Source organism: Puma concolor, chromosome A3 (genome assembly GCF_028749965.1).
Source record: "Puma concolor isolate L17-30 chromosome A3, mPumCon1.1.hap2, whole genome shotgun sequence".
In the NCBI taxonomy this organism is placed as follows: Eukaryota; Metazoa; Chordata; class Mammalia; order Carnivora; family Felidae; genus Puma; species Puma concolor.
The window spans coordinates 35881083-35907354 of NC_141669.1; the positions used below are offsets into that span (position 1 = coordinate 35881083).

The 26272-nt window shown below is 52.1% G+C and overlaps 2 protein-coding genes across 15 annotated transcripts in view; one reads left to right on the forward strand and one right to left on the reverse strand.

The window, feature by feature from the left end:
• LOC112864188 (glycerol-3-phosphate acyltransferase 2, mitochondrial) overlaps nucleotides 1-15117 on the forward strand; it is a 52161-nt gene extending 37044 nt beyond the window's left edge. For 3 of the 10 annotated variants that reach the window (XM_086700490.1, XM_086700492.1, XM_086700493.1), the window contains 21 exons: nucleotides 339-474; nucleotides 1125-1320; nucleotides 4630-4754; nucleotides 4890-5003; nucleotides 5685-5758; nucleotides 6188-6292; nucleotides 6527-6655; nucleotides 8931-9030; nucleotides 9415-9548; nucleotides 9856-9955; nucleotides 10052-10264; nucleotides 10836-10955; nucleotides 11125-11207; nucleotides 11558-11676; nucleotides 12407-12477; nucleotides 12566-12824; nucleotides 12913-13061; nucleotides 13240-13317; nucleotides 13806-14304; nucleotides 14541-14596; nucleotides 14875-15117. In XM_086700490.1, coding sequence (XP_086556616.1) covers nucleotides 1179-1320; nucleotides 4630-4754; nucleotides 4890-5003; nucleotides 5685-5758; nucleotides 6188-6292; nucleotides 6527-6655; nucleotides 8931-9030; nucleotides 9415-9548; nucleotides 9856-9955; nucleotides 10052-10264; nucleotides 10836-10955; nucleotides 11125-11207; nucleotides 11558-11676; nucleotides 12407-12477; nucleotides 12566-12824; nucleotides 12913-13061; nucleotides 13240-13317; nucleotides 13806-14304; nucleotides 14541-14596; nucleotides 14875-14991 — 2787 coding nt within the window. In that variant the 5' untranslated portion in view covers nucleotides 339-474; nucleotides 1125-1178 and the 3' untranslated portion in view covers nucleotides 14992-15117. The other 7 variants (XM_086700496.1, XM_086700495.1, XM_086700494.1 and 4 more) reach the window with 7 other exon arrangements.
• Nucleotides 15118-15288: 171 nt separating this feature from the next.
• LOC112864249 (oxaloacetate tautomerase FAHD2A, mitochondrial) lies at nucleotides 15289-24069 on the reverse strand. Of its 5 annotated transcripts, none has more exons than XM_086700501.1 (8): nucleotides 23870-24069; nucleotides 21371-21639; nucleotides 19348-19564; nucleotides 17164-17223; nucleotides 16809-16971; nucleotides 15820-15928; nucleotides 15622-15709; nucleotides 15289-15509 (listed from the first exon to the last, which is right to left on the reverse strand). In XM_086700501.1, exons 2-8 carry the CDS (start codon nucleotides 21610-21612, stop codon nucleotides 15447-15449), a joined length of 942 nt encoding a protein of 313 aa, XP_086556627.1. In that variant the 5' UTR covers nucleotides 21613-21639; nucleotides 23870-24069; the 3' UTR covers nucleotides 15289-15446. The 5 variants fall into 5 exon arrangements, with proteins under 5 accessions (XP_086556627.1, XP_086556629.1, XP_086556628.1 ...); XM_086700503.1 differs by having other exon boundaries at nucleotides 21371-21541; nucleotides 23870-24068; XM_086700502.1 differs by having other exon boundaries at nucleotides 21371-21595; nucleotides 23870-24068.
• Nucleotides 24070-26272: the final 2203 nt, after the last annotated feature.

Here is a 26272-nt window from a genome sequence, read left to right on the forward strand (position 1 = left end):
TATTCCTAATGGTTTCATGGCATCTTCTAGAATGCTAAACCCACCTTCTGGGTCAATATTCAAGTTGTGGATAAAGATGTTGGGGTGAAGGACTGAGCCCTGTAACACAAAACACCCTCCTTCCTCAGGCCATCCAGCCTTTAACTTTTCACACTGTTTCTGACATTCCTAGAACCCCGAATTCCAATTATTATACAAGGACTTCATATTCCCACTCCTCATTCCCCACCCCCCACCCCAGCTTCTTGGCTCAAGTGTTCTTCCACAGATCTGCCAACCTCGGCCAGGGAGTGAGATGGTGAGCATCTCTTTGCAGCTTTCGTTTTCCCACTTTCCAGCCTCCAGCACCCGGATTCCACTCCTCCATTCTCAACTGTGCAGTTTATTGCAAAATTTAACAAGACTTTATGGAAGGTTCTGGAACAGTGGAAGGGAAGTGCAACACAGAGCACAACCCAATGGTTACCTCCGAAGGTAACTGGGCTGAGCCCCTAGACCTGGAAAGGGAGGTGGTAATCTGAGAAAGGGACTCTTTCTCTGACACCCCCTGGTGAGTGTCTTTCTCTGTCTGGGGCTCCTGAGTTGCCGTCCAGGTTGGGTGGGTCCAAGCCCAAATGAGCTGCTCTGTTTCTCCCAAGGTCAGGTCAGTCACAGTCATTCTCCGCAGCAGCTGGCCTGCAGGTCTGGCTGCATGGCAGCTCCACATTTTCTGCACCTTCTTGAATCTTCAATTCCCCAACTCAGATCCACGTCTGAGAGGTGAGGTTTCTTTTCAAATGTCCAAATTACAGCAAACAACAAAAACAAAACACATTTTTTTTTTTTCCAAAGAAGCAACATGACTGAGAACATAACTCTGCTCACTGACAGACTTGGTTTCTGCTGTCACAATCCGGGCAACTCTCCAGTCTGAGGCATCTTGGGAATGCTTGGGGCTACGTCTCAACATTGAATCTCCCTCAGGAGGAGAGGTGGGAACCTACCTCAGATAACTGTGAAATTCAACGGCCTATACAGATAGTGTTCCCAGAACAAAGGGGGTGTCAGGTAAACTCAAATCTGTTCTCTTAGGAGTCAACCCACAACTTCTAAATAAAGGTGGTTTTGTTTTTGTTTTGTTTTAGCCTCAGGATCGCAGGATCTAGTTGTGGCCAGTGCACCCAGAAAAGAAAGGTATCATGGAAAACATGGATTTTGCAAGTGCCAAAAGGGCACCGCAAACCTGCGTTAAAGTCAACGGACACAAACATACAGCCTGGGTAGATATTACGCAAAGTGGCACAAAGGAGGCAGAGAGATGGCTACACCCTGGAGGGGTAGGTTGGGGGCAGTCACATCAAGGGCAGTGAGTCGAGGAGGAAGGGATGTGAACCACCTTTTCTCTCTCTCACAGCCAGGCCTCCATGTGGTTTTGCTCATGCTGTGACAACAATATTCTGAAACTGCGTTTCTCTTGTGCATCAAGGGCATTCATTACAGGGGAACAGTGGGGGAACACAGCCGTCATTGTTCCTTCCCTCATTTATTCTATATGGTTTGCCTGCTACTTGCGGGTCCCCTGATGTGTGTTGGGGACAGTCAGAAGATGAATGAGTTAATGCAGTCTTCATTCACCTGAAGCTTAGGGCCGAGACATGAGTTGGGTATCAATCCAAAAACCGCACGAATAAATAAACGGGTCACAGGACCACCTGAAACCCAGGTACCTGGTGACTGCAGCTCGTCCCTGACTATGGTCTAGAGTTCTAACCAAGGAGGGAAATGACACTGGGGAGGACTGACTTGTTTTTCCATGATCCATAACTGGCTTCTGGTGATTCTCTTTTCTAAACGTTCCCAACTTGGAATTTTGCTAGATGCTGAACTCCAGCTTGGGAGGCCATATATACCCCGGGAGAGAAACTCATTTATTAGAAACTGGCTGCCCTGGAGTCCTTGTTCAACCTTCGGGTATCCTCGAGTCTCAAGGACGTCTCCAGGGGTCTCCACGTCCCCACAGGACCTGCCTGGAAGGGCGAACCGGGCGCAGCACAAAAACAGGGGTGCCCCCAGGAGCCTGTGCCCTGCACGCGACTTCCATGCCATCAGAATGCAGCCGCCCCGCCTACAGTCAGCTCGGCCCCCGCCCCCAGGAAGGATCACGTGGCCGAGCAGCGCACGCGTGGCGTGGCGTGGCGTGGGGCGTGGCGTGGCGTGGCGCGGCGTGACGTGGGGCGTGGCGGGGCGCCGCGGGGGCGGGCCTCCGAGACTGGTGCGCGTTCCAATTGGTGAATGGGGCTCCCTTTTAGCCGGCTACGCAGAGGCCGCCAGCCCTTGCCTTCCGGCGTCTTCACGGGCTGCTGTTTTGGCGGGAGTTCGCGGCGGGTGTGAGGTGAGAACCGTGGGTTTGCTCCCGCGCTGGGGCAGGTCAGACCAGGTCTAGGATAGTTACGGGGCCTTCCCATCTTGGGAGCCAGCTCGGCTCGGGCGACTTTTCTAGGGGGTTGGCGAGGGTTGGACGGAGTGCGGACTTTGCAGGGCCTGCCGCGCAGATGAGTCCTACTGTGGCTTCCCGGCAGCCTAGACGCGTCCAGGTCAGACGTTCGACCCCGCCACTGGCGCAGTGGCTTTTTCTTTATCTTGAGACAGCTCGGGGAACGCTTTGCGAGGGGTCTGGTGAGAGGCCCGAGTTACGAGCCCGCTCCTCCCTCCGTTCCCTGGGCACGCCATGTTCAGGCTGCGGCTCTTTGTGGGGAACAGACATTCCACACAGGAGAGCGGGTTTGGATGTTATCCCTTGACCAGGGGCTGCAAACTCAGCTGTGCACACGGGCTGGGTATCAGGTGTGATTGATGTGGCAAATGGTAAGGCAGTGCTTCCGGGCTTCAGCCAGCCCAGGCCAAGCCAGAGACGCCCGCTCTCAGGTTGGGGAGTGTTTTTTTTTTTTTTTTTTTAGTATAACAGCAGTAGTTGGAAACCTGTTGTTTTTAATAGAGCAAGCTCACTAGCTTTAAATTTTGAAGTTAATTAATCAAGTTTTAGAACGTTATGTGGCCAAGTAAAATACGTATATGAACTACATTTGGCCCTTGGGATGTCAGTTTGCCACCTTGCTATAGATGTCCAGGCAGGAGCTACAGAGTGACAGAAGCCCCTATTTTGGGGACTTGAGCACTAGAAAGATCTACCCCAGAACTGACCTCTGGATCTTATGAGCTGAGTAGTTGACTCGGGGTGAATGGGAGTTACCCCTTGCCCGTGTTTTACGCTGCCCCTTTAGGGTTGGCACGGATCTAATGGGGCTAGATTTTAAGAGTGGGGGTGGTCTGAGGCTGGGGAGAAAACATCCTCCTTGCAGAGTAGGCAGAACTCCTCACATTGCAGCCTTGGCTTGGGAGCTCCCTGTGCCAAATGTCTGTGAGAACGTTTTTCAAAGTAGGAAGTACATTTGGAATGAGTCTACCAGAGCTTGTGCACTGAAGGAATTTCCATCCTCCTGCGTCTTGGCTTCATGGTTCTAAACTGTGCTAAGTGGGAAGAGGAGAGACCCAGGGGAATTCTGGGAGAGGAAGTTCCAGTCTGCCATCCAGCACTTCCTGGGTCCCTCCTCTGTGCAGCTGTTGCCCCCAGGAGACTTTCAGATGATGTGGGGAAATGAAACCTTGGCCCTGCAGGAGACTTCTTGCCCAGCAAGCTTGGGCTGGGGGAATCAATGAACAGAGGCAAAAATTAGAGGGTGATCCAGAGGCATCAAGGATGGAGAGCCATGGACAGAATTTGGTGGGATGACGGGGAAGGGAGAAGGCGCTTCCACATGGTTATTTTGTTCATTGTGTGGTGGGGTAACATAAATAATTGGATCAGCCTACCCATCAGCGACATTGTGAGAAATCTGGTCAGAGGGGTTTTTAGCGTCCAGTTTCTAGGCCCGGAGGAGTTCAGAGTCGTTTTGGGGAGGAAAGATGTTTGTTAGTTCAGGGGAGTATTATGGTGGGAAAGAGGGTGCTGAGGAGATACCAGGTGGGAGCGTTTGTGGAGAGTACTATTACGAGGGGATCCACTATGGAAAAGTCTGTCTTGCTCCCAACCAGATGAGCATTCTTTGGGAACAGGTCTGTGTTCTGGCCCCCAACTGTCCCCCACCTAGTACCCATGATTGGATGGATACATTTCTGTCTTCTGGTGCAAAGGGAAGAGCAGCTGAGCAGGACCTGGTAGCCTTGTGATGATGGTCCTGTTCCTCTTTAGCAGTCGGATGCCTCCTTCCTGCCAATCCAGCCTTCTTTCCCTGTGCACAGAAGGGGTCTCAGTTTCCATTGTCACCCCCGTCTGTACTATGAGATGGCAGGGTGCCTGTTGATGGCAAGACAGCTGATCCCTTTCATGTTAGCCTGAGGGAGCCCCTGATCTGGACGTTGTGATATCTTTTGAGGCCAGCTGGCTTCCTTTGTAGGACTTGTCAGGTATAGGGTGGAGCTTTGATCTCAGCCAGTCTCCCTCCATCTTCCATCCTGGCTTCTCACTCCTCCTGGCCCAGGTATTGTCCGTCCGTTCTGGAGGTGGGGGCTGAGGAAGAGTCACTCCAGGAACTTCTGGTTGTGGCCCAAACTACAGTTTCCCCTCCATCCTTCTTCCTCTCCCCAGGTAAGGTTCCTGTGGGGGGGGGAGAGAGGCACAGAAGTGGCTAGTTCCCAGATTTTATAGGCCCCCAATGGATACCATGTTGGAAGCCAGACTCCAGACCAAGCAGAGGAACACCCAGAACAGCCGGGAGGTAGTGTGGCCCTTCCCATTCCCCCAGTACCCTCTGTCCTCTCCCCTCCCCTCCCATCTCCCCTCACTTCTGGAACTTCCTTCCCCTTGCTAAGGACTTTGAGACCTCTCATTTCTTCCTGTGGCCCTTTTCCAGACCAGCTTGTGGTCCTCAGGCTTTGGGATGAAACTGGAGGCTGTTACCCCATTCCTGGGGAAATATCGCCCCTTTGTGGGTCGCTGCTGCCAGACCTGCACTCCTAAGAGCTGGGTGAGTGATGTTGGGGCTGGGCCCCATCCAGGAAGCTTGGGGAAACTTGACTATGAGAGCCATGGCTTTGGGAAGCAGCTTCCTTTATGTCTTTCTGAGTTCGGCCCTCTCCTGCCCATGCCTCTGCTCTTCTCTCCAGGGGATGGATGCACCCGTGTTGGTTGTATTGTCAGCCTGGGGCTGGCTTCCAGGCCTGGGAGAGTTGGGTGGAGAAGTGCAGAGAGAGGAGCTAGGGTGTGGCCAGAGGGCTGGGGTCTGGCCATGCCTGCGTGAGTCTTACTGTTCTGTTCTGGGGACACTAAAGTCACATAATATGCAACACATGCTTGAAGACCTTGTGTCCATGCCATGTGCTGGTGCTGATGAGCCCCAGGGTCCTGGCCGAGATCCAGGCTACATGTTCTCTGATGTTGATAAGAGAACTTCTCAGAGACTTTATATGCTACGCTCCAAGAGGCTGATTCTGTAGAGAGTGCAACACTTCTGTTTTGACCATGGAACTCTTCTTCCTGAGGAAGTCTCCAGATGAGAAATGAAATGCTGTGGTGTAATTGTCTCCTGGTATACTCAATAGTTCATCAGGCAGAGACTACAGAAGATAGAGCAGGAGCTTTCCTTTGTTGGTTTGTGAAGGCCCCCCCCCCCACCAAGGACATGCTGTCCCTGGCCCCTCTCGTGCAGGAGTCCCTCTTTCACAGAAGCATAATGGATCTAGGCTTCTGCAACGTGATTCTGGTGAAGGAGGAGAACACCAGGTAGTCAGAGCTGGGGGATGGGTGGAGGGTGGTGGGCAGGGCCCTTGGGTGCAGGGCTGCTGGGGCCCTGCTTTGTGGTGTCATTATTTTTCCCTTTGGTGGAAAAAGAAGGGCCCCCGTCCTCTGTTCCATACCCGCAGGTGGGGAGAGGCAGCTTGGAACTCTCCTGCAGACTGTTCTGTGAGCATTTATGGATTGCCCACAGTGTGTCAGGCCCCAAACCCGTACCCCACTCAGCAGGGAGAGGGGAGGGATGGGGGCACAGAGGGGCAGGTGCTGCTTCTTCCTGCTCCATGATAAGCCAAGCTCAGGTGTTCTCAGGCCGTGGGACTCAGGTGTGATCCCTTTCTGATGGAGCATGCTCTGTAGACCCTAGTGCAGCGTGGGCCCTCTGAAACATCTTCCCCCTGCTCTGGGGGCTGTGCTCAGGTTTCGGGGCTGGCTGGTTCGGAGGCTCTGCTGTTTTCTGTGGTCACTGGAGCAGCACATACCACCTTGTCGGGACGCCCCGGAGAAGATCATGGAAAGAACTGGGTGAGGAGGCATGGACTGGGGTCTGGATGGCACTTCTGAGACCCTTGAAGGGATGACAAATGCTCTAGGTAGGGGTGGTTGAGAGGGCTGGCTTCTAGAGCATTAGCTTTGCCTGGTGCCCTTCCGTAAAGATGTAGGATAAATACTGGAATCTGTGCTCATCGGGATGCTGTGGTGCTGAGGGAAGTTACCTGAGAGATCTTAGTCCTAACACCACTCCTCCTCACACCACAGGGTGCAGAATGTCATCTCAGGGAGGGACCCAGGAGGGGCTGGAGAAGGCCAGGTGTCAGGCCTTGTGAAGAAAGAGGTACAGCGCATCCTGGGCCATATCCAGGCTCCACCCTGCCCCTTCCTACTCAGGTAACTCTGTGCTGAGGGGCATTCTTTTCTGGGCTGGGGCCTCTGCCCTTCTGGAAAGTGAGTGTTGGTTAAGTTTGGGGAAAGACTAGACTCCCCTCCCGGGAAGTTGGATGGTGTGTTTACCAGAGAGCCCGAGGGAATGCCTGAAGATGCTGTGAGACCTTTTGAGGACAGCTGGCTCCTTGGTGGGGCCAGTCAGGTATGGGATGAGGCTTTGACCTGAGTCAGCTTCCAGCCCAGGTTCTTACCATTGCTGGCCTGGCGTTGTCTCTCTGTCCTGAGGATAGGGGGTTGGGGGTCACCCCAGGAAGCCTTGGTTGTGGTCCAGACTTCAGCTCCTTTTCTGTTCTTCTTTCTCTCCCCAGATCAGGTTCCTGTGGAGGAGGTGAGGTGGCTGGTTTCCTCCATCTTACAGGCTCCCATGCTCTCTCCCACACTCCTGTAACACAGGTCTGAGCTCTTCTGAGATGCAGGGCACTGTTCCTGGAGAGTGGAGGGACGCTTGGGACAGAGTAACACATGGCTGCAAGGACAGAACAAGGGCTAGGATTGAGAATACCTGCAGGGGAGAAAGAGACTTGTAAGCCAGGGACACAAAGGGGAAAAGAGTCAACGTCGAGGGGGCAAGGATGGAGGGAACAGTCCTGGAGGGAATAGCATGAGCTGTGGCCATAGGAAAGGGCCAGGTTTGCTCAAGAAGCTGATGGGGTTGGAAGCTGGTGAGTGAGGGAGAGAGAGAGCTGTTGGAGACGAAATTGAGAGAAGGGACAAGATATGCAGTGCCATTCAAGTTGTTTGAATTTGATTTTTAAGTGCAGTGAAAACCAATGGAAAGGTTTTAGGCAGGAACTGACAAGATTAATTGGAATCAAGAGTAGAGAACAGAAGACTATTTGGGAAGCTTTGTTAGTCCAGGTGAGGTGCCATCCATGGGGCATGGGTGGTGACAATAGGGGTTGGAAAAATGGATTGAGAGACCAGTGTGAAATTAACAGGTCTCCCTGATGGATTGAGGGTGGGGGCAATGAGGGGAAGAGATCTCAATCACGGGAGAGCCAGGTTTTTGGCAGAGCACCTGGTGTTGTGGATGGAGGGGGCAGGCTTGGGGAGGAGTGAGTTTGGCCCACAAAGGATGTTTTGGACATAAAGAGTTTCAGATACCTGACTTGTTGGAGACACTGAAGAGGTAGTTGCTTAGTCTGGAGCTCAGAAGAGATTGGGGCCAGGAGCATAGCTTTGCAAAGCTTTAGCATACGGATGATGTTTAAAGCTGAGAGATGAATGAGTCACTGAGGGAAAGAAGGCACAGGGCTGTGCGTGGTGCTTAGCTGTCTTGAAAGTGCTCAGTGGTCAACTGCTTGGTTAGGACAGGAAGTAGAGGTTGTCAGTAACTTTGACCAGCCTTCCATGTGACAGTTGTTTGACTTTGCTGAGACTTCTGGTCCCTTGACCTGACCATCTTTATACCAGTCATCAGCCCCTCTCTTGTCTTTTCTTCCCTCCTAGACTTGCTTCAGTTCCAGAGCATTGGAATTCATGATGATAATGTCCTGGTGAAGGACTCACTTGGTTCTGTTTGGACTCAGCTACCTGCCTTTTCTGTACCTGCCTTTTCTGTTTCCTTTATGAGATTCTCAAAGAGGCACATAGCATTCGCCCAGACTGATCCAGACTGCTCCTCAGGTTTACCCACTGTCAGCTGATGCCCCCATCTTCTGCTTCATAGAGAAATAGAAGCCACTGGACGAGGGCATGCTGCCTGTCCACCACGTTTCTGTGGTGCTTGCATCTACGCTTCTGTCCTTGTTCCCCACCAGTCCCCCCACTGGGCCTCTGGGGAATGCTGCCTCAGGGACTTGGCCCTTTCAGTTCTCCCCTTTTTGTATCACTAACTCCTTCCTTTATATTTCACCTTTCCCAGCAGTTTTCAAAGACCAGGCTAGGTTATGCCTAGAGAGGGTCTTGGTACTCTAATTTCCTTTGGGGTAAATGGAGGCAGGAGATGCCCTGAAGCTGATTTGAGGCAGTTGCACCATGAAGTCTTGGGAAAGTAACAGCACCTCACAGGCGTGGAGTTTGGTGTCAGGCCTGCCTTCCAGCCTCTGCACCACCACTTAGCTTTCTCTACTGTTCAGCTTCTGTAACCTCCTCAAGGCTCACTTCCTTCTTCCATAAAGTGGGGACAGTAATAGTACTTGCCTTAGAGGAGTGCTGGGCAGCGTTCTGAGGGCCTGTGGGGCCCAGACACAACCTCAGACCGGCTGTCCCTCTCCAGGCTATTCAGCTGGGCGCTGCTGCGGTTCCTGAAATGTGTCTTCCTGAACGTGCAGCTCCACAAGGGCCAGATGAAGATGGTCCACCAGGCCGCCCAGGCGGTAAGGCCCGCCCTCCATTGGGATGGGGATGGCGGGAACAGAGGAGCAGAGGCTAGCCAAGCCCCAAGTTGGGACCAGCCCCATCAGCTGGTGGGAAAAATCCACTGCTCTTTGACGACCTTCTCTTCGTGTCTCACGGTCTTGCTCCCATGGGGCTTCCTCTAACGTCTTTTCATCATGGTCTTAACCATTATGTCAGTGCATTACCTTAAAAGTTGTTGACAGAGCTCCTCTACTTTTGGGAAATGTGCTCAGAGGAAGAACTGCTCAGCTGAACCCTCCCTCCCTCTGGGGCTGCCCTGGGTCCAGAGGTGCTGGGTTTCAGCTTCCTGCATCTTCAGGGTGGGGGCAGATTGGCACTTCCCTCTGGCTGTCCCCAAGCAGGGCTTGCCGCTTGTCCTCCTCTCTACCCACAAGTCCCTCCTGGATGGGATCCTGCTGCCCTTTGTGCTGCTCTCCCAAGGCCTGGGTGTGCTCCGTGTGGCTTGGGACCCCCGCACCTGCTCTCCCACCCTCAGGTAAAAGCTTTGTGCCCCTAGACATACAAGGCAGAAGTCCCCAGCCCAGGGCAGGTGTGTGTGGGGATGTGTATGGGGGTGTTGCAGCTGCCCAGAAGCCTTCTTCATTGTCTCTCTGTTCCCAAGTCTGCCATCTCTGCCAGTGGGGCTCAGATGGAGGGTTTAGCCCTAAGGCCATGCCTGGATTCAGGATATTCAGGCAGGATCCAGGCTGGCCGTGGTGGGCCAAAGCTCTCACTAGCTTATCCTGCCTTGGTCCCATCTCCGGAGCCCCTTCTCTCATCAAGTTTTGCCTTGTGCCCCACAGAGCTCTGCTAAAGAAGCTTGGGGGGCTTTTCCTGCCCCTAGAGGCCAACCTCACCTTGGACAGCTCTGAGGGAGTCCTTACAAGGGCCGTGGTCCATGCCGTAAGTGCCCCCAGTGGTTCCAGTGGGGCCAGCCCAGAGTACAGGGACTTGTTGCTGCTCTGGCCTTGATATCTGCCTCCCCTAATTCTCTTCCAGGCTATAGAGCAGCTGTTGGTCAGCAAGCAGCCCTTGCTTATATTCCTGGAAGAGCCTCCTGGGGTCCTGGGGCCTCGGCTGTCAGCCCTGGGCCAAACCTGGCTGGGACTGGTGGTGGAGGCTGTCCAGGTGGGCGTTGTCCCAGATACTATGCTGGTGCCAGTGGCCATCACCTATGATCTGGTTCCAGATGCACCCTGTGATGCATACCACGTGAGACCCTCCTGCCCTGGGGACCCCAGATGGGTACCATCTCTAGAGAAGATACACATTGTTTTGGTTTTTTAAAATTTTTAAAATTTATTTTCGAGAGACAGATAGTGCAAGCAGCAGGGGAGGGTCAGAGAGAGAGGGACACAATGGAATTGAAAGCAGGCTCCAGACTCTGAGCGGTCAGCACAGAGCCTGATGCAGGGCTCGAACCCATGAGCTATGGGATCATGACCTGAACCGAAGTCGAATACTTAACCGACTAAACCACCCAGGTACCCCATGAGAAGATACACATTATTGTGTCCTGTGGCCAGTTCCCTTTAGGGCTAGGGTTAAGGGGAGAATTCAAAGGACTTCTTCAATCATCATCCTGTGGCACTTGCCAAGGCCCTTATAGTTACTGAGTCATTTCATCCTCACAAGACCCAGTTAGAGGGATTTCTCCTGTTTCATGGTTGAGAAAATAAGCTTGAAGAGGTCATGGTCATGTACCAGTTTGGGCCCAAGATAAAGCAGAGCAGAAAACAGTGACCCCAGGAAATTTGTTCACTCAACCCCTCCCTCCCTGCAGGCCTCGGCCCCACTGGGGTTGTGGACAGGAGCTCTGGCTGTCCTGCGGATCCTGCGAGGCTGGGGCCGCAGCCGCCCAGTCTGTGTCCGTGTTCACCTGGCCCAGCCCTTCTCCCTACAGGTTTGCAGCCTGTTGGGTAAGGCTGGGAGTACCTGGGGTCTGTCCCGTGGCTTCTGGCAGCCTGGCCCTCAAAGCCCTCTGCAGGGATAGCCTTGCCTGCCTCAGGTGGGCTATGTGCAGGTTTCCTGGTGGGCCAGGGTAGGCCACCTAAGAGCCTTGTCCTGGGCAGGAATACACCATCAACGCTAGAAGCTGCTGGGGCAGCAGGCAGACCCTGGAGCAGCTGCTGCAGCCCATCGTGCTGGGCCAATGGTAGGGGCATGGGCATGTGTGGGTCTCAGGGGCAAGGCTGGTGGCCCTGTCAATCCAGCTTGTAAGCTGGCACCCCTTTCCCCCATACCCACAAACACATCACCGTTTCCTCCAGCCTTCCCTCGCCATTTATCCATGGGTCATCTAGAACAGTCCCAGGCCTCCCTCCTTGCCTATAACCTGACTGCGGGACATGGCAGATAGGCCTGGAAGGGGCTAGAGTTACATGGGCCACCTCTTGCCTTGGGAGTGGGGATGGGGAAATATCCTTACCTTTGAGGAAGGTTGGTTTCCCCACAACTGTTTTTAGGTTTGGTCCCTTTATCCTGTGATCTGTGTCTCTATCCCAGCACTACTGTCCCAGACACGGAGAAGGAGCAGGAGTGGACTCCAGCAACTGGGCCCCTTCTGGCGCTCAAGGAAGAGGACCAGCTCCTGGTCAGGAGGCTGAGCCGTCATGTCCTGAATGGTGAGGGGATCTGGGCCTTTCAGGGGAGGCTCCTGAGTAGTGTCTCTACTGGTTCAGCCAGTCATTGGGACCCTCCATTCCAAACGGGTTTCTGCACCTGATGCCCACTCCTGTGTGGCCCACTTGGGACGTGTGAAGAGGAGTGGAAGCTTTCTTGGCTCTGGGGAGCCAGGGCAGCCAGGGAGAACAGGAGGGAGCCACTAAAGGAGTGCACACAGGCCGGCTAAGCCATGGAGGATGCACTGTGCAGGGGGCAGATGCCTGGATGAGCCACGTACCCAAGGCCATACCTGGCCCTGCCTTGGGCTCCTCACTTTACCTTAGCTGTAAATGAGGGTGATGTCAGCTGCACAGAGTTACACATATAAGGGACTTAAGAGCACCCTCTAAAGCAGATACTAGGTTAACCGAATTCTCTTTACTACCTTTCTTGAGCGCCTTCTCTGTGGTGAAGACTATGGGTTGAGTAGGCTTGTGAGGCAGGGATGGTCCCTGAGCTCTCAGCATGTATTTGATAAATGTTGGCTCTCCACAGGAAAGGGTGGCACTCAGGGACCAGGCCTTCTCTCCCCTTGCCTGTGGTGGAGTTGTGTGGGGGGTGTGTGGCTGCTGCTACGGGTTGGGGGAGGAGGGTTCTTGACTAGGAAGACTCGCTGGGTGATGGAAGGAGTGGGCTGCTGGGCCTCAGGCCCCGATCAGCATTCCCACTCCTCTCCCACCGTGGCCCCAGCCAGTGTGATGAGCTCGGCAGTGATGAGCACGGCCATCATGGCGACACTGCTGCTCTTCAAGCACCAGAAGGTAGGGGACAGAGTAGTAGGGGCTGGGGGAGGGGGTGTGGCCCTCCTGCTCGGCTCCTGTACCGTTTCCCCCCCCCACCCCACCGCAGGGTGTGTTCCTGTCACAGCTCCTGGGGGAGTTCTCCTGGCTGACCGAGGAGACGCTACTGCGTGGCTTTGACGTGGGCTTCTCAGGGCAGTTGCGGTGCCTTGTGCAGCACACGCTGAGCCTGCTACAGGCACATGTGACCCTCCTCCGCGTCCATCAGGGGGACTTGCTTGTAGTTCCTCGGCTGGGTCCCGGCCTCACCCACCTGGCACATCTGAGTGCTGAGCTGCTGCCTGCCTTCCTGAGTGAGGCTGTGGGTGGTGCGTCCCCAGGGCCTGGGCTGGGTGGGACGGGTGTAGGGGTGAGGGAGTGGCTTCCTTCTTCATTCGCGGCCCTCTCCTCTCCAAGCCTGTGCTGTCCGGGGACTGTTGGCAGGCAGGGTGCCGCCTGAGGGACCCTGGGAGCTACAGGGCATCGAGCTGCTGAGCCAGAACGAGCTGTACCGCCAGATCCTGCTGCTGCTGCACTTGCTACCACAGGACCTGCTGCTGTTACAGGTCAGCCCTGTCCCGTCAGCCTCCCCCCACGTGGTTGTCGAAAGAGGTCTGGGGCCCATGCCTGCCCAGTCCAACCCCTTAAATCCTCCTACGGCAGGAGGTCTCTGGCCCTGCTCTGGCCAGGCTCCTGCCCATTTCCTGGTTCTCTTGAGGCCATATGGGTGCTTTTTCTCCTCAGCCCTGTCAGTCTTCCTACTGCTACTGTCAGGAAGTGCTGGACCGTCTCATCCAGTGTGGGCTCCTGGTTGCCGAGGAGGTAGGCGGAGCGGAGACAAAGTCCGACTGGGGCCTGGCTGCCTACTCCCCAGAGTGACAGCTGCCCCAGGCTCTTCCTCTGCCCTAGTGTGCTATGGGGGTGGACATGTCCCTGGCCTGGCAGACAGGGAGGCTTGGGTCCCGCCTCTGCTCTTCTTTGCCCTGGATTTGCCACATCTTCCCTATCATGACAGGACTGGACAGCTGTACCTCTGAGGTTCTGTGCATACCTCCTGTTTGCCACCCCCCCCCCCCCCCATTTCTTGTCCACAGAACTATGGTTCTTGAGTCAGTGCTCACTTCCTTTCACCCTGCAAGTTGGCTCAGCAGGTGTCACGGTCTAGTGTGGTCCTGGGTGTCCTCTTGGGCTCCTTGGGTCTCCTTTTCTGGTTTCACCTCCATGTGCCTGGTCTACTATGTACTTGGTCTGGGGAAGTGGGAGGCTTAAGGCTGAACCTGTTAGGGACCAATAACTCCCATGGCCCCCAGACCCCAGGCTCCAGGCCAGCCTGTGACACAGGGCGGCAGCGTTTAAGCGCAAAGCTGCTGTGGAAGCCAAGTGGAGACTTTACTGATAGTGACAGTGATGACTTCGAGGAGGCTGAGGGCCGGTTCTTCAGGGTAAGTTGGGAGAAACCACAGTGGAAGGAGGGGGCAGGCAGGCAGTGGGAGCTGCCCTCATTCTGGTCTGTCCCCCTCCAGCTCAGTCAGCAGTCACGCTGCCCTGACTTCTTCCTCTTCCTGTGCCGCCTGCTTAGCCCGCTGCTCAAGGCCTTTGCACAGGCTGCCACCTTCCTCCACCAGGGACAGCTGCCTGATACAGGTGAGGCCCATGCTTCCCTGGCTCTCCACAGAGGGAGGGGGGAGAGCTCAGGGCAGAGGCTGTGCAGGGGCCCCAGGCCTAGGTTTTTCTCTCCCACAGAGTCGGGCTACGCTGAGCAGCTGTTCCAGTTCTTGCAGGCCACTGCCCAGGAGGAAGGGTTCTTTGGTGAGTCTGCAGCGGCCAGCCCAGACTCCCTGAAGGCAGGGGAGGGTTTGCCGGTGGCTGCTGCCCCCTGCTGGTCAGTGACAACCCCAACTCCAGGAAGGAGGGCTGCAGGGTACAGAGAGGGTCTTCACATCTATTCTGAGCCCTATCTTTTTGGTTAGTTCCTTCTTAACACAAGCCTATTCCCAGTGGTTCCCTGCCACTCCCTATAGCCTTTACTTCTCTCTTCCTTCCAGAGTGCGCAGACCCAAATCTTGCCATCAGTGCTATTTGGACCTTCAGAGACCTGGGGGTAAGAGGGGCCAGTTTTACCATCCTCCTGCCTCCCACCCCTACACCCTGAGAGAGTTGCTCTGGGAAGAATGGGTATGGTGACAGTAGTTGGAGAAGGTAGGATGGTTTTCCTGGCCTTCTTGGTCTCCTAAACCACTCTCCTACCCCTGGGGGACTTAAGAGGCAGCACTTGCACTCAAACACTAAGGCCCAGTGGTCCCCAGGTCTCACGGCAGTTTGCCGAGGGATGGGCACAGCCTCCCGGCTGGGTGCTCACAGCCCTTCTCTATGGTCCAGGTGCTGCAGCAGACGCCCAGCCCTGCAGGCCCCATGCTCTACCTGTCCCCTGCGTTCACCAGCTGGGAAAATCAGGAGAAGCTGGAACAGTTCATCCGGCAGTTCATTTGTAGCTAGAACTGTGGGATGGAGTGCCTGCTGAGATTCTCAGCCCCAGATCACAGCCATGCGCTGGAGCCAGAAGACTGGAAGGGAGGCTGTACACCCTTACCCGAACTGTATATAAAACCTTTTCTTGTTTCATTGTCCCTTGTCGACTCTCTTGCATTCTCCATCCTTTGGTGTGTTAAGTGAGGGGACTGGACTTTTCCCAAGGCCAGTGTCTTTTTTGGGGTATCTTCTCCTTCCCTGTAAGAATGCTCTATCTTGTTCCCTGAAGCCCTAAAAGACGATAAACTATAGCAGAGGCCAAGCTGCTGCTTTGGGCTGAGAATTTTATTGATGAGGAGGGCTCCATCCCTCTCCCTCCACCCAGAAGAGGCAGCTTGAAACAGCTGGGACTGGGCTGCTCCCTGTGATGGACGGCAGTGGATGCTCCCACCTCTTAAGTCCAGGGCTTGTGGTAAGACCCATCACACCACCTTGTTGATGATGACGCCTAGTTCTTCGATTTCACACTGAACTTCATCACCCTTCTGCAACAGCAGGCCATGAGGACATCAGTCCTTTGGTCTCCGAGGCCTGGATTTCTCAAGGCTGCCAGGGATTCTGGGTGTGTGTGCCCTTTCCTCCTTTCAGTCAACCTACCTTGAGAAAGACTGGAGGTTTCCTGAATACACCAACACCTGGGGGCGTCCCAGTCAGGATGACATCCCCTGGGTAAAGAGTCACGAACCTGGGGCAAATGGGACAGGTGAGACCAGGGGCTGAGATGGCCACTGCCAAGACTGGAAGGCTCAGCTCAACCTCAGGTGGGTGTGTGAGGTAGGGCCCCATCCCACTTACTGGGAGACCCAGGCTATCAGCTCTTCTGTCTTAAACACCATCTGGTTGGTGTTGCTGCTCTGGACCACTTCCCCGTTCACCCGGCAGCAGATCTTTAAGTTGTGTGGATCTGAAAAATGCAAAAGCACCATGTTGGGGTTCTTGTTTTCTCTCAAACCCCTTCCTTTACTCAAAGCAAATACAGAGGGAGACTTTATGACTTCCCAAATGAAAGGCCTGTCTGCTGGTCTTGCGTCTACCACCTAGCAGAGTATCTGCCTGGGTGAGTTTAGGAGGGCCTGTCCCAGACCCTCAGTTGGGGGAGAAAAAATGGCTGTTTTTGCCTTAAATGGCCATCTGTCCACAGCAGAGGCTGACAGCTGCAGATACGGAAGTGACTTGGTATCTGTATAGGCAGGGGCACTGAAGTCTCCTGCATCTGACGGCAGGGGACAACTTACCTGTACTAGTGCCCTAATAAGCACTTTTATTTTTTGCCGTATACACTCATGCTCCTTAGAGCAGCTGGAACAGTTTCACTTCACTGATGGCTGGCTACATCAGGTGGTGTAAAGCTGGACCGCATGGACACACCCCCACCTAGATGGCTGTCTGCCCTCCTAATCACGGGCTTTCCTCTTGTTCACTCTGCCCTTGCTGCTTATAACCGGTGCTGCCCTGTTAACACTGGCTGCAGAGGTCCTGATCTTCCTTACTGTGGAAAAGGTGTACAGGCTTTTGACAGCCACTTTCTGATGCTCAATACCTAACTTTTGGTTCTTTCCAACTTAAAGATGCTCCTGGATAGTGGCAGCTAGAGGAAGTCATACCTCTGCAGTGAGGGACGTGAAGGATGCCTGTGAAACTCGTGGCCTAGGCTGACTTGCTCTCTAAGGAGTCAGCAAAAGGCAACTCCATCCTCCCAACTTCCTGAGTGCTGCTTTTCATTTACTCTGATGCATCCATGCAAGAGCAGGAAGAGTCACCACATGGGTTATCTCAAGACCTACCTGCTATACTGTCCTTGGTCACCAAGGCAGGGCCCAGGGGGCAGAAGGTGTCAAAGGTTTTTCCCAGCAGCCACTGCTTTCCATTGCGTCCCATTTGCCAGTCACGAGCACTTACATCATGAGCCACAGTGAAGCCGGCTACGTGAGCCATGGCATCTGTGGCCTTTAGGGGACAGGGGATTTGGCCAGATTGGAAGTTAGATCATCACGGTAACACCAACCCCCATGACCAAACCTTTATCCCATGTTAGTAGCCAGAACTAGCCAAAGATGGGCAAGGAATAAGGCTGGGAGCAGGTAGTTGTCAACCATTTCCCAATGCCACAGACCACTGGCAACTCCTCTTCCACCGTACCTTGATGTGCTTGCCTTTCCTTCCAATGATCACAGCCAGCTCCACCTCCCAGTCCACCTTCTGTAAAGAAAGAAGCAGTGGGCTGCCTGGCTCCATTCCCATGCTGAGGGGTATGCACCACCCTGCCTCAGGCCCTGGGTCTCTAACAGTGGGGAGTGGCTGTGGGCCCACATAGGTGTTCACCATGAGCCAGATGTAGTGAAGGAGGGGGAAGTGTGGCTTGTAGACCCATGATCCTCGAGCACTGGCAGGTAATACCACTCCATGCAGGCACAGCTCTCCGCTGTGACTGCAGAAGGCAAGAGGAGTCTGGACACTGAATTTACAAGTGACTTGATGCCTTCAAAAAAGGGTGAATACCAAGTAATAACAGCTAGCCCTACTGCACGCCAATAGCATTCTATATGCTTTCAGGTATTAACTCATTTAAATGAAAAGAAATGGGCATGGCCACAGAAAAAGGAAAACATGCTCAGCCTTTCCCATAATCTGCAAAGTACAACTATAAAACAGATACAACTTAACCTTTCAAACTGGTTGCTCGTTCTAATGGTAACAACCAGTTGATCTGAGCACCCCGACACCTGATCTTGGTCTCTAGGATTGCTTCCCACTAGACAGAACTAGGTTTCTTAGGGGAAATGGCAAATTCCAGGTCTGAGACAGAATACAAGATAAGCCTGGAATATCTTGGCCAGAAAGCAAGGGAAATACTCAAAAAGTGACAGGGATGGGGCCAACTTGGAGCCCCCCACTGGCCAAATTGAGAGCATTTGAATATCAAGAAGAATGTAAGTGATAGATTACAACATACTGGGTAAAAATAAAAATCAGAAATACACCCTGCTAGGGACAGGAGTATAAAAAGGGAGGCAGCTTTTCTTCACAGGATGCCAGCTAATAAGAGTAGAAGGCGGCATGACAAAAAAATCACCTTTTTCTAACCCCTAATACATACAATAATGGATTCAGGTGAGGATCCCTGAATGAAAAGCTATGTGGCAATAAGAATAGTCACAGGTTCTCAAATTACTACCCTATAGACTGCTTAATTACCACAGTGAAATGCACCTTTCCAACGAAGAGATCGTGAACATCAAGTAAACCAAGTGATCAAACGGCCTCTCAATGGGGTGTGATGCACATCTGTTGGTACAGACTGCATTCATATCATGAACAGGGTTAGTGCCCTTATAAAAGAGATTCTTGCCCTTCTACCATGTGAGGAAACTGCAAAAAGACAGCAGTCCATGAACCAAGCACCAAATGTATCAGCACCTTGATCCTGGACTTCCCAGCCTCCAGAACTGTGAGAAATTCGTTGTTTATAAGCCACCCAGTCTGTGATATTCTGTTACAGCAGTCCAAATGAACTATGTAAAATCCTTGACAAAAACATTTAAATCTAATCATGAGGAAACCGACAAATCCAGAGTGCGGGATATGCTAAGAGAACTTGTCAGGATTCTTCAAAAAATCAGTGTCACGAAAGCTAGAAAATGGCAGGAGGACTGTTTGCTATCAGAAATCACCAAACTATGGCCCACAGGCCGGACCCAGTTCCCTGCCTGCTTTTATAAAGTTTTCCTGGAACACAGCCATATTCACTCATTTATGTATCAGCCACGGCTGCTTTTCCCTGACAGTGGCAAAGCTGAGTTGTTGCAACAGACACTCTATAGCATTCAGAGTCTATTATTTGCTAACTGACCCTCTGAGAAAGTCTGTGGATCCCGGTTTAGATTAAAAGCCCTAAAGAGACATAGCCAAGTACAATGTGTGGCTTTGACTAACCCTGGTTCAACAAAAAATAAAACCGTACCCAAATTAGAAATCCTCTTTGGAGGCAATTGGGAATATTCCCAATTGGACCATATAATGGGTATTATGTTAATTTTCTTAGTGGTGATAGTGGCTATTATGGTCATGCAGGACACTGCTTACTCTTAGAAGATGCATGCTAAATTTTATTATTTTTCTACAATTAAGGTGCACTATTTTTGTAATCAGTAAAAGATATGTTAATTCCTTTTTCTCCTTAGACCAGCCTTCCACTGTATAGTCCCCAGTAGTATCTGCTTAATACACTAAGCAACAGGCGGCTTCTTTAGGCATCCTGAGTGCTGAGCACCCATGCGCTGGGCCCCGGTGACTCGGGAGGACAGTGAGGAAGGAAGCACTGACCTGGCTCAAGGGTGGGAGGATGACCTCGTCGTAGGGCCCCACGATGGAACTGGCAAACTTGCTGAAGATGATGGGCTCCTTGGGCACAGGAACGTTCTGCTCTTTGCAGTGGTCCACATAATTCATTCCCACACACACCACCTTGTCTGGCCGTGTGACAGGGGCCAGAAAGGTCACCTCTGACCGTGGCAGGACTGGCAACTGGGCAGCCAGAGCTCTGCAGAGACAAGAGCAGGAGAGAGGGACTGATTGGGAGCAGGCCAGCAACCCTTGGGCACGCTGGGCAGGTACTGCAGCAGCCACAAGTTTTGCTCTTTAAAGGGGCGCCTGGGTGGCTCAGTTGGTCATGCGTCCAACTCTTTTTCAGCTCAGGTCATGACCTCATGGTTCTCGAGTTCGAGCCCTGCAATGGGCTCCATGCTCACAACTGGAGCCTGCTTGAGTTTCTCTCTCTGCCCCTTCCCTGCTCTTGGGCACAATCTCTCAAATAAACAACCTTACCAATATATACTTCTAGATCTATAAACCATCCCAATCAATGTAGAAATCAAACCCAGCTATTGTCCCTTGGTATCAGAACACTTTATTTTTATCTATGTTGATTTCCTTTCCCCTATTAGGTAATACATGTCATGTAAGGAATTCAAAAGGTGCAAATGGGAAGAATGGAAAGGCCTCCTAGTCACCCTGCTCCAACCTTGGACACAGCTACTGTGTCCTGTGTAGCTCTTCATGGCTGCTCTATGTATACTCTGCTCCTCCTGTCCTTTTTTAAGGCAAATGACACCAAATACATTTTTTAAAATTACATATATTTTTTAGGGGCACCTGGGTCGCTCAGTTAAGCGTACAACTCTTGATTTCAGCTTAGGTCATGATCTCACGGTTCATGAGTTCAAGCCCCACGTTGGGCTCTGTACTGAGAGTGCAGAGCCTGCTTGGGATTCTCTCTCTCTCTCTCTCTCTCTCTCTCTCTCCCTCCCTCCCTCCCTCCCTCTGCCCCTCTACTATTTGCATGCATGCATGCTTGTGCACTCTCTCTCAAACTCAAAAACAAATAAATAAATACATATTTTTGGAGATCTCTCCATAACAGTATATACTTTCCCCTCTTTTTTCATATGGCTGTATATACCTGCACAATACAGATACACCCAATTACCTGATGAGGGATACAGAAGTAGTTTCTTTCTTTTTTAAATTTTTTTAAATGTTTTATTATCTATTTTTTGAGAGGGAGAGAGAAAGAGAGACAGAGTGTAAGCAGGGGAGGGGCAGAGGGAGAGGGAGACACAGAATCCAAAGCAAGCTCCAGGCTCTGAGCTGTCAGCACAGAGCCCGACGTGGGGCTCCAACTCACAAACTGTGAGATCACGACCTCAGCCGAAGTCGGACGCTTAACCGACTGAGCCACCCAGGCGCCCCTGTAGTTTCTAATCTTGCAAGACTATGACAGTATAGGAAGCATACCGTCACCAACGTTGTGTGCTGCCAAACATCTGTATTTTTGCCGGTTTAATATGTAAAAATAAATAATAACTCAAAGTGGTTCTCAATTAATTTCATCAGATTCCACACGGATCCTGGCTTTGGGGAAGTCCCTACCTAATCTAGCCCAAACCCAAGAACTATCTTTAAGAACACCTCTTTGCAGTCCTCTCTCCTTCAAGGAGCCAAGAGTCCAGACCTTCTCTCCCCTCCCTCCCCCACTCCCAGGTCCCAGACTCCTCAGGCAGCCAGGAACTTAATACCCTGGGGAAGGCAAGTGTGATGAAGCAGTTCTGGCTCCACCACCAAATGTGTGGCTTTGGGATAGTTAATCACCATCCCTGGGCCTGAGGATGTTGTCATACAAGATTTCTAAGACTCTTCACTAAGAGAACAGGTGAGAAAGGAAAGGTAGAGTTACCCTGCTCACTTGCAAAAAAGTTACTAGCTGGTTGTTTCCCAGGGCAGGAATGGGTGGAACGAGAAAGAGGGTAGCAGGACAGCCATTGTAGGGCTATGCTGCCTGTTGATTTACCTTCTTGCCACCGAGAGAGTGGCCTCTCCCTGCTCCAGGAACTCCATCATTGTCTTGGGCAGTGTGGGGTCAAAGGCATTGAGGTTAATGACCCCCCCGCCATTCCCTGATTCCAGGCCCAGGTGAGGTCCCATCAGGTGGGGTGCCTGGAACTGCACCAGTCTCATATTTCTGGAGGGTTGAAAGGGCCACTTCTGAGCCTGCAGCAAAGCTGTGAGCAACCTTCTACAAGAGACCAGCATCAGAACCTGTGAAGAAAAAATTAGGTCCTAGGGGACAGAGGGAGCTAAAACCACCATCAAGATCCACAAAGTTCCCTGAGCTGCAGCCCAAGCCCTTTTGCCCACCAGCCATTCCTAGAAGTAGTCTGCATTTATTAGTTATTTCACTGTTACATTTTATAAGGTGACTGTTTTTTTTTTTTCTCAATTCAATGCATGTAATGAAGCATTTCTAGAAGAGTGCCTACTTCATGCCAGGCACTAATCTAGATAGGAGGGATTCCAGTGTTCCTTCAACCAGTGCTTTCTAGAGGTTTACACTGTACCTGGCACATCTCTGAGGCACTGGACAAACAGTATAGATCAGACACATTCATTCCTGCCGTCCTGCTGTCAGGGGAGATGGATATTAACAATGACCTTGTAAGTAAGATCCAGCAATTGGGACCACTGTTGTAAAGACCAAGGGTCCTGCCTTTGTCTGGTTTCTTGAAGTGATACTGAGCTGAGCTGGGCTGGCCTTAAAATAAGCAGGACTAGAAATTAGTTAAGAGTGGGGCACAGCATGGGCAAGTGACCACTGGTAAAACTGGCTTCACAGCTGTCATAGGCAAATTTTTAAATGCCAGTTTGATCCTATTAGCCTCCTAGTGAAAATGCTTTCCACTGCTCACATTACCAAGCTAAACCCCCTACCAGGCTATCCCAGCCTTCTAGAAGCAACTCCCATGAGCCTCTCCAGACAGTAATTATTTAGTTTCTCCTGCTGAAGTACAGGCTACCTGAGGGAAGAGACTGCAGACAAAGGGCAGGGTCAAAGCCTGACAGGCATCATTGGGCTGTCTCCTCTCTGGGTTCTAAGACTACATCTGTCCTTTTCACTGCTTTTTCATAGCATTGTGACTGGCACACAGAAGGCTCTACACTGCTCTCTGTTGAATGAACAAATGCCAGAAGCAGGGGCTTGACTTTTCACTACTTGGGAAAGCTTGGTGATTGTCAATATGGCTATGTCTTCCTTTCTCAAATCACTTAGAAGGTATCAACAGGGCTCAGGTCCTGTTTTGAGTTCCAGGCTTTACTCAGAGGCAAACCCCATTCTCCTGTTTTATTTTTAATCTAAGTCTGGCCTTCATTCCAAACAGTCTCTGCCCTGCATGGGCCCTTGCTTTAAAAAGTAGCCCTTTATGCTCAGTCATGTGGAGGTGGACCCAGACTCCTGGTCCTCACCCTGATGACTCAATTTGCCACCTTCAGTTAAAGATTCATTAGACCTAGGTCACTGATCTGACTACTGTCATGGCCAATAAGTTTGACCAGAAAACAAGGAGCTTTGAAACTTCTGCCCTCCTGTCTTATACAACCATGCTACTGTCAAAAATGTGTTCAAGCCAAAATGCATGCACTCAGATCTCCACACACTGAAAAAACAGTAACCGCTCCCACTGAATGCCAGGTGTTAAGTGCTTTACCTATAATATCTGATTTAATTCTCTTGACAGTTATGGAAGATAGGTACTGTTAGCCCCATTTTACAAATGAAAAAACGAAGGCTTAGTAAGATGAAGGGGTTTTCCCAAGTTCCCAGGGAGAGAAAATAGCTGGGACTTGAATCCAAGTCCAGGTGACATTGAAATTCTTGGCTTGGGCTAAAGTGTCCTAGAGATGGGTGGGGGTTAGATCGCCAACAGATCTCCTAGAGCCCCATGGACACCCTGTCTGCTATCAGCCAGGGAAAACTTGGGTCACATTCTGGCTGCTGCTTCAGGAATAAGGCTGGTCATCTGCTCTCCAAGACAACCCCAGGCCCCACTGACTATGACCTTCCCACATGACAGGCATATTCAGGCTCTCATTCCACCCTACAGCAATCCCCTCAGGCACAAGGTCCCATTTTACAAAAGGGGACACTGAGGCGTAAAGAAATCATCTGCCAAAGTACCAGTTAGAAAGTGGCCCCCGTGCTTCTGCGGTAATCACGGTGCAACAGGGCACGAGCTCAGTTCAACTCTGGAAAAGTGTCCTTAAGCAAAGAGGCAGAGATTCGAGGCAGAAACAGCACACGCATCACAGCCTGAGAGACGCGGGCCCCGTCCCGCCACCCACTCGCTCGGCACCCTGAACCAGTCCCCCAGCTTGGTCCCTGGTACTCAGCGGGCACTCACGACGGCCCACCCCACCCGTGTGGTCAGAGGGATGGGGGGGCCCGGTCCAGTCCTGACCCCAGCGGGAGACCTGGAGGGAGGCTGAGACCGGCCCGCCCCCCACCCCAACCTACCTGGCCGCGGCGGCGGGTCTTGCCGGGCTCCCTGAGTTGTCGGGCTAGGGCTCACCGAGCTGGGGGCCGAGGTCAGCGGGCGCCTAGACACCTGCAGCGCGTTTCGGAAACAGCGACCGGCGGGGAACTGCGGGGACAACACGCCAGGCTGCTTCACTAAGTAAGACTTTTGCACAAGCGGGCGCTGCCTAGTGACGCCAGAGAACAACAGCCAATAGAAGGGCGCCTCATTCCGACCCGGAAGCCAAGCCACGGAGGGGGCGGGCCTAGCGCTAGAGGGCAGCTTGTCTTTCACGGGTTCCTTCAGGCATCTGGGCAGGTCCCGACGACGCAGGTGAGGCCGACCGCCTCCGTTCCGCTCCCCCTCCCCCCACCCCGGGCGGACACTCCTCGTCAGCGCGCCCTGCAACTGCACGAAAACGACAAGGGAGGGTTTCCTGAAATTTTGTGCCCTAGGCGCCTCGCTGGCTTCACCTGCGTCGGGCCCTGCTTCTAGGCCAGGCACCGTTCTGATTGTTGGGCAAAGTGTGGTGGAGACCAAATGATGGCCTGCTGGTTCACAACAACGAATATTTTTGTCTTCTGATTCTGACATATCACAGAGAAGAGGAGGGATGATTGCACCCATTTTACATATAGGAAACCCGAGGCGGAAGTGTTTTGCTCAAGGTGACACAGTGTGAGTAGTGGAACCAGCATTTTTGACCCCAAGTGCAGTCCTTTACTGCCATTCTCAAGCAGCCCTGTCTTCACACGCATTGTGCTGGGCCTAGGGCAGGATAGCGGGAGGCATAACCTCCAGCATCAGAGAACAGGCATTCTCGTGTAGAGCTGTTTTAATTACACAGGCAGTTACAATCCGGCTCTGTAGGCCTCTGGCATATGAAGACATATTAAGTGGTCTGGGCAAGATGCCCAAGACTTAATCAAGGACCAGATCATCAAGGGCTTTACTCGTCCCACGAAGGAGTCTGAGCCTTATCTAAGCACACAGGACATGTCACACACGGTTAGACTTGCATTTGAGAACTTTTGCTCTGGCCACTCCTCCAAGGCAAATGAGTGCAGTGGGGCAGGTGGCTTGGTGTGTGGCAGAGACCGTGAGAATCCAGACATGTTTAGAAGGTAGAACAGACAGCTCCTGATGATGACACGAAGTGGAAGTGAAGGCGGAAGAAGGTCTCAGGCCAACTCCTAGGTTTCTGGCTGGTAAGTGGCAGTGCCATTATGGCGACAGGGGTCCTCCATTCTGGAGGGGCAGCAGGTCTAGGGAGAGGATGATGAGCTCAGTGTTTGGATGGGTTGTATTTAATGTGCCTGTGACACGTTCAAGGAAGCAATGCAGGGTGGACATGGAGACACGGGTCTTAGAACTTGGGGTTCTAGTCTAGCTTGAAGGTAGAGGTCAGCATACAGAGAGAAACAGGACTTGTGAGGGTAAGTGTGATCAGGAGGAATGTGGTAAAGAGAGTCTGATATAACCCCCAGTCAGAAGACCCATCAGGTAAGGATCAGCCAGAAAGACTGAAGGGAAACAGGGAGACGGGAACATATAACTTAGGCAAAATTTGGGGACTGCACCTTCGAAATGCCAAGGAGATGACTTCTGCTTCTGGACAAGATGAAATAGGTGATGTTATTAAAGACCATGATCAAAAAGATGAGAGAATACTATGAACAAAGCTACACACATAAATTTTACAACCTTGATGAAATGGAGCAATTCCTTAAAACAGCCTGTCACAATTCACCCAAAATGAAATAGATAATTTGGATAGCACTGTATCTATTAAGGAAATTGAATTTGTAACTTAAAAAGTCCTGAGGGGCACCTGGGTGGCTCAGTTGGTTAAGCGGCTGACTCTTGATTTGGGCTCAGGTCATGATCTCACTATTCCTGAGTTCAAGCCCCATATTTGGTTCTGCTCTGGGATCCTGGGAGCACAAAGCCTCTCTCGGATTCTCTCTCTCCTTCCCTTTCTCTACGCATGCTCACTCTCTCTCAAAATAAACAACAACAAAACTCCTAAAAAAGAAAGATCTAGTCCCAGATGGTTTCATTGGAGAATTCTACCAAATGTTTAAAGAATGAACAGCAATTCCACATAATCTATTTCAGAAAATTGAATAGGAAGGAACATGTCTCAATTCATTTTATGAAGGTAGTATTACCCTGATACCAGAAAACAAAGACAGTACAAAAAAGGAAACCACAGGGGCGCCTGGGTGGCTCAGTCGGTTATGCGGCCGACTTCGGCTCAGGTCATGATCTCACGGTCCGTGAGTTCGAGCCCCGCGTCAGGCTCTGTGCTGACAGCTCAGAGCCTGGAGCGTGTTTCAGATTCTGTGTCTCCCTCTCTCTCTGACCCTCCCCTGTTCATGCTCTGTCTCTCTCTGTCTCAA

Excerpts from the sequence above, each read along its gene's own strand:
- LOC112864249 (XM_086700500.1), bottom strand. The coding sequence starts at position 21,964 with ATGTGTCTGATCTATACTGTTTGTCCAGTGCCTCAGAGATGTGCCAG. Across the intron at positions 17,224-19,347 it reads TCCTCCCACCCTTGAGCCAG|AAGGTGGACTGGGAGGTGGA; the intron begins GTCAGTGCTTCC and ends CTTTCTTTACAG. Across the intron at positions 15,510-15,621 it reads AACCTCCAGTCTTTCTCAAG|AAGGGTGATGAAGTTCAGTG; the intron begins GTAGGTTGACTG and ends CTGCTGTTGCAG.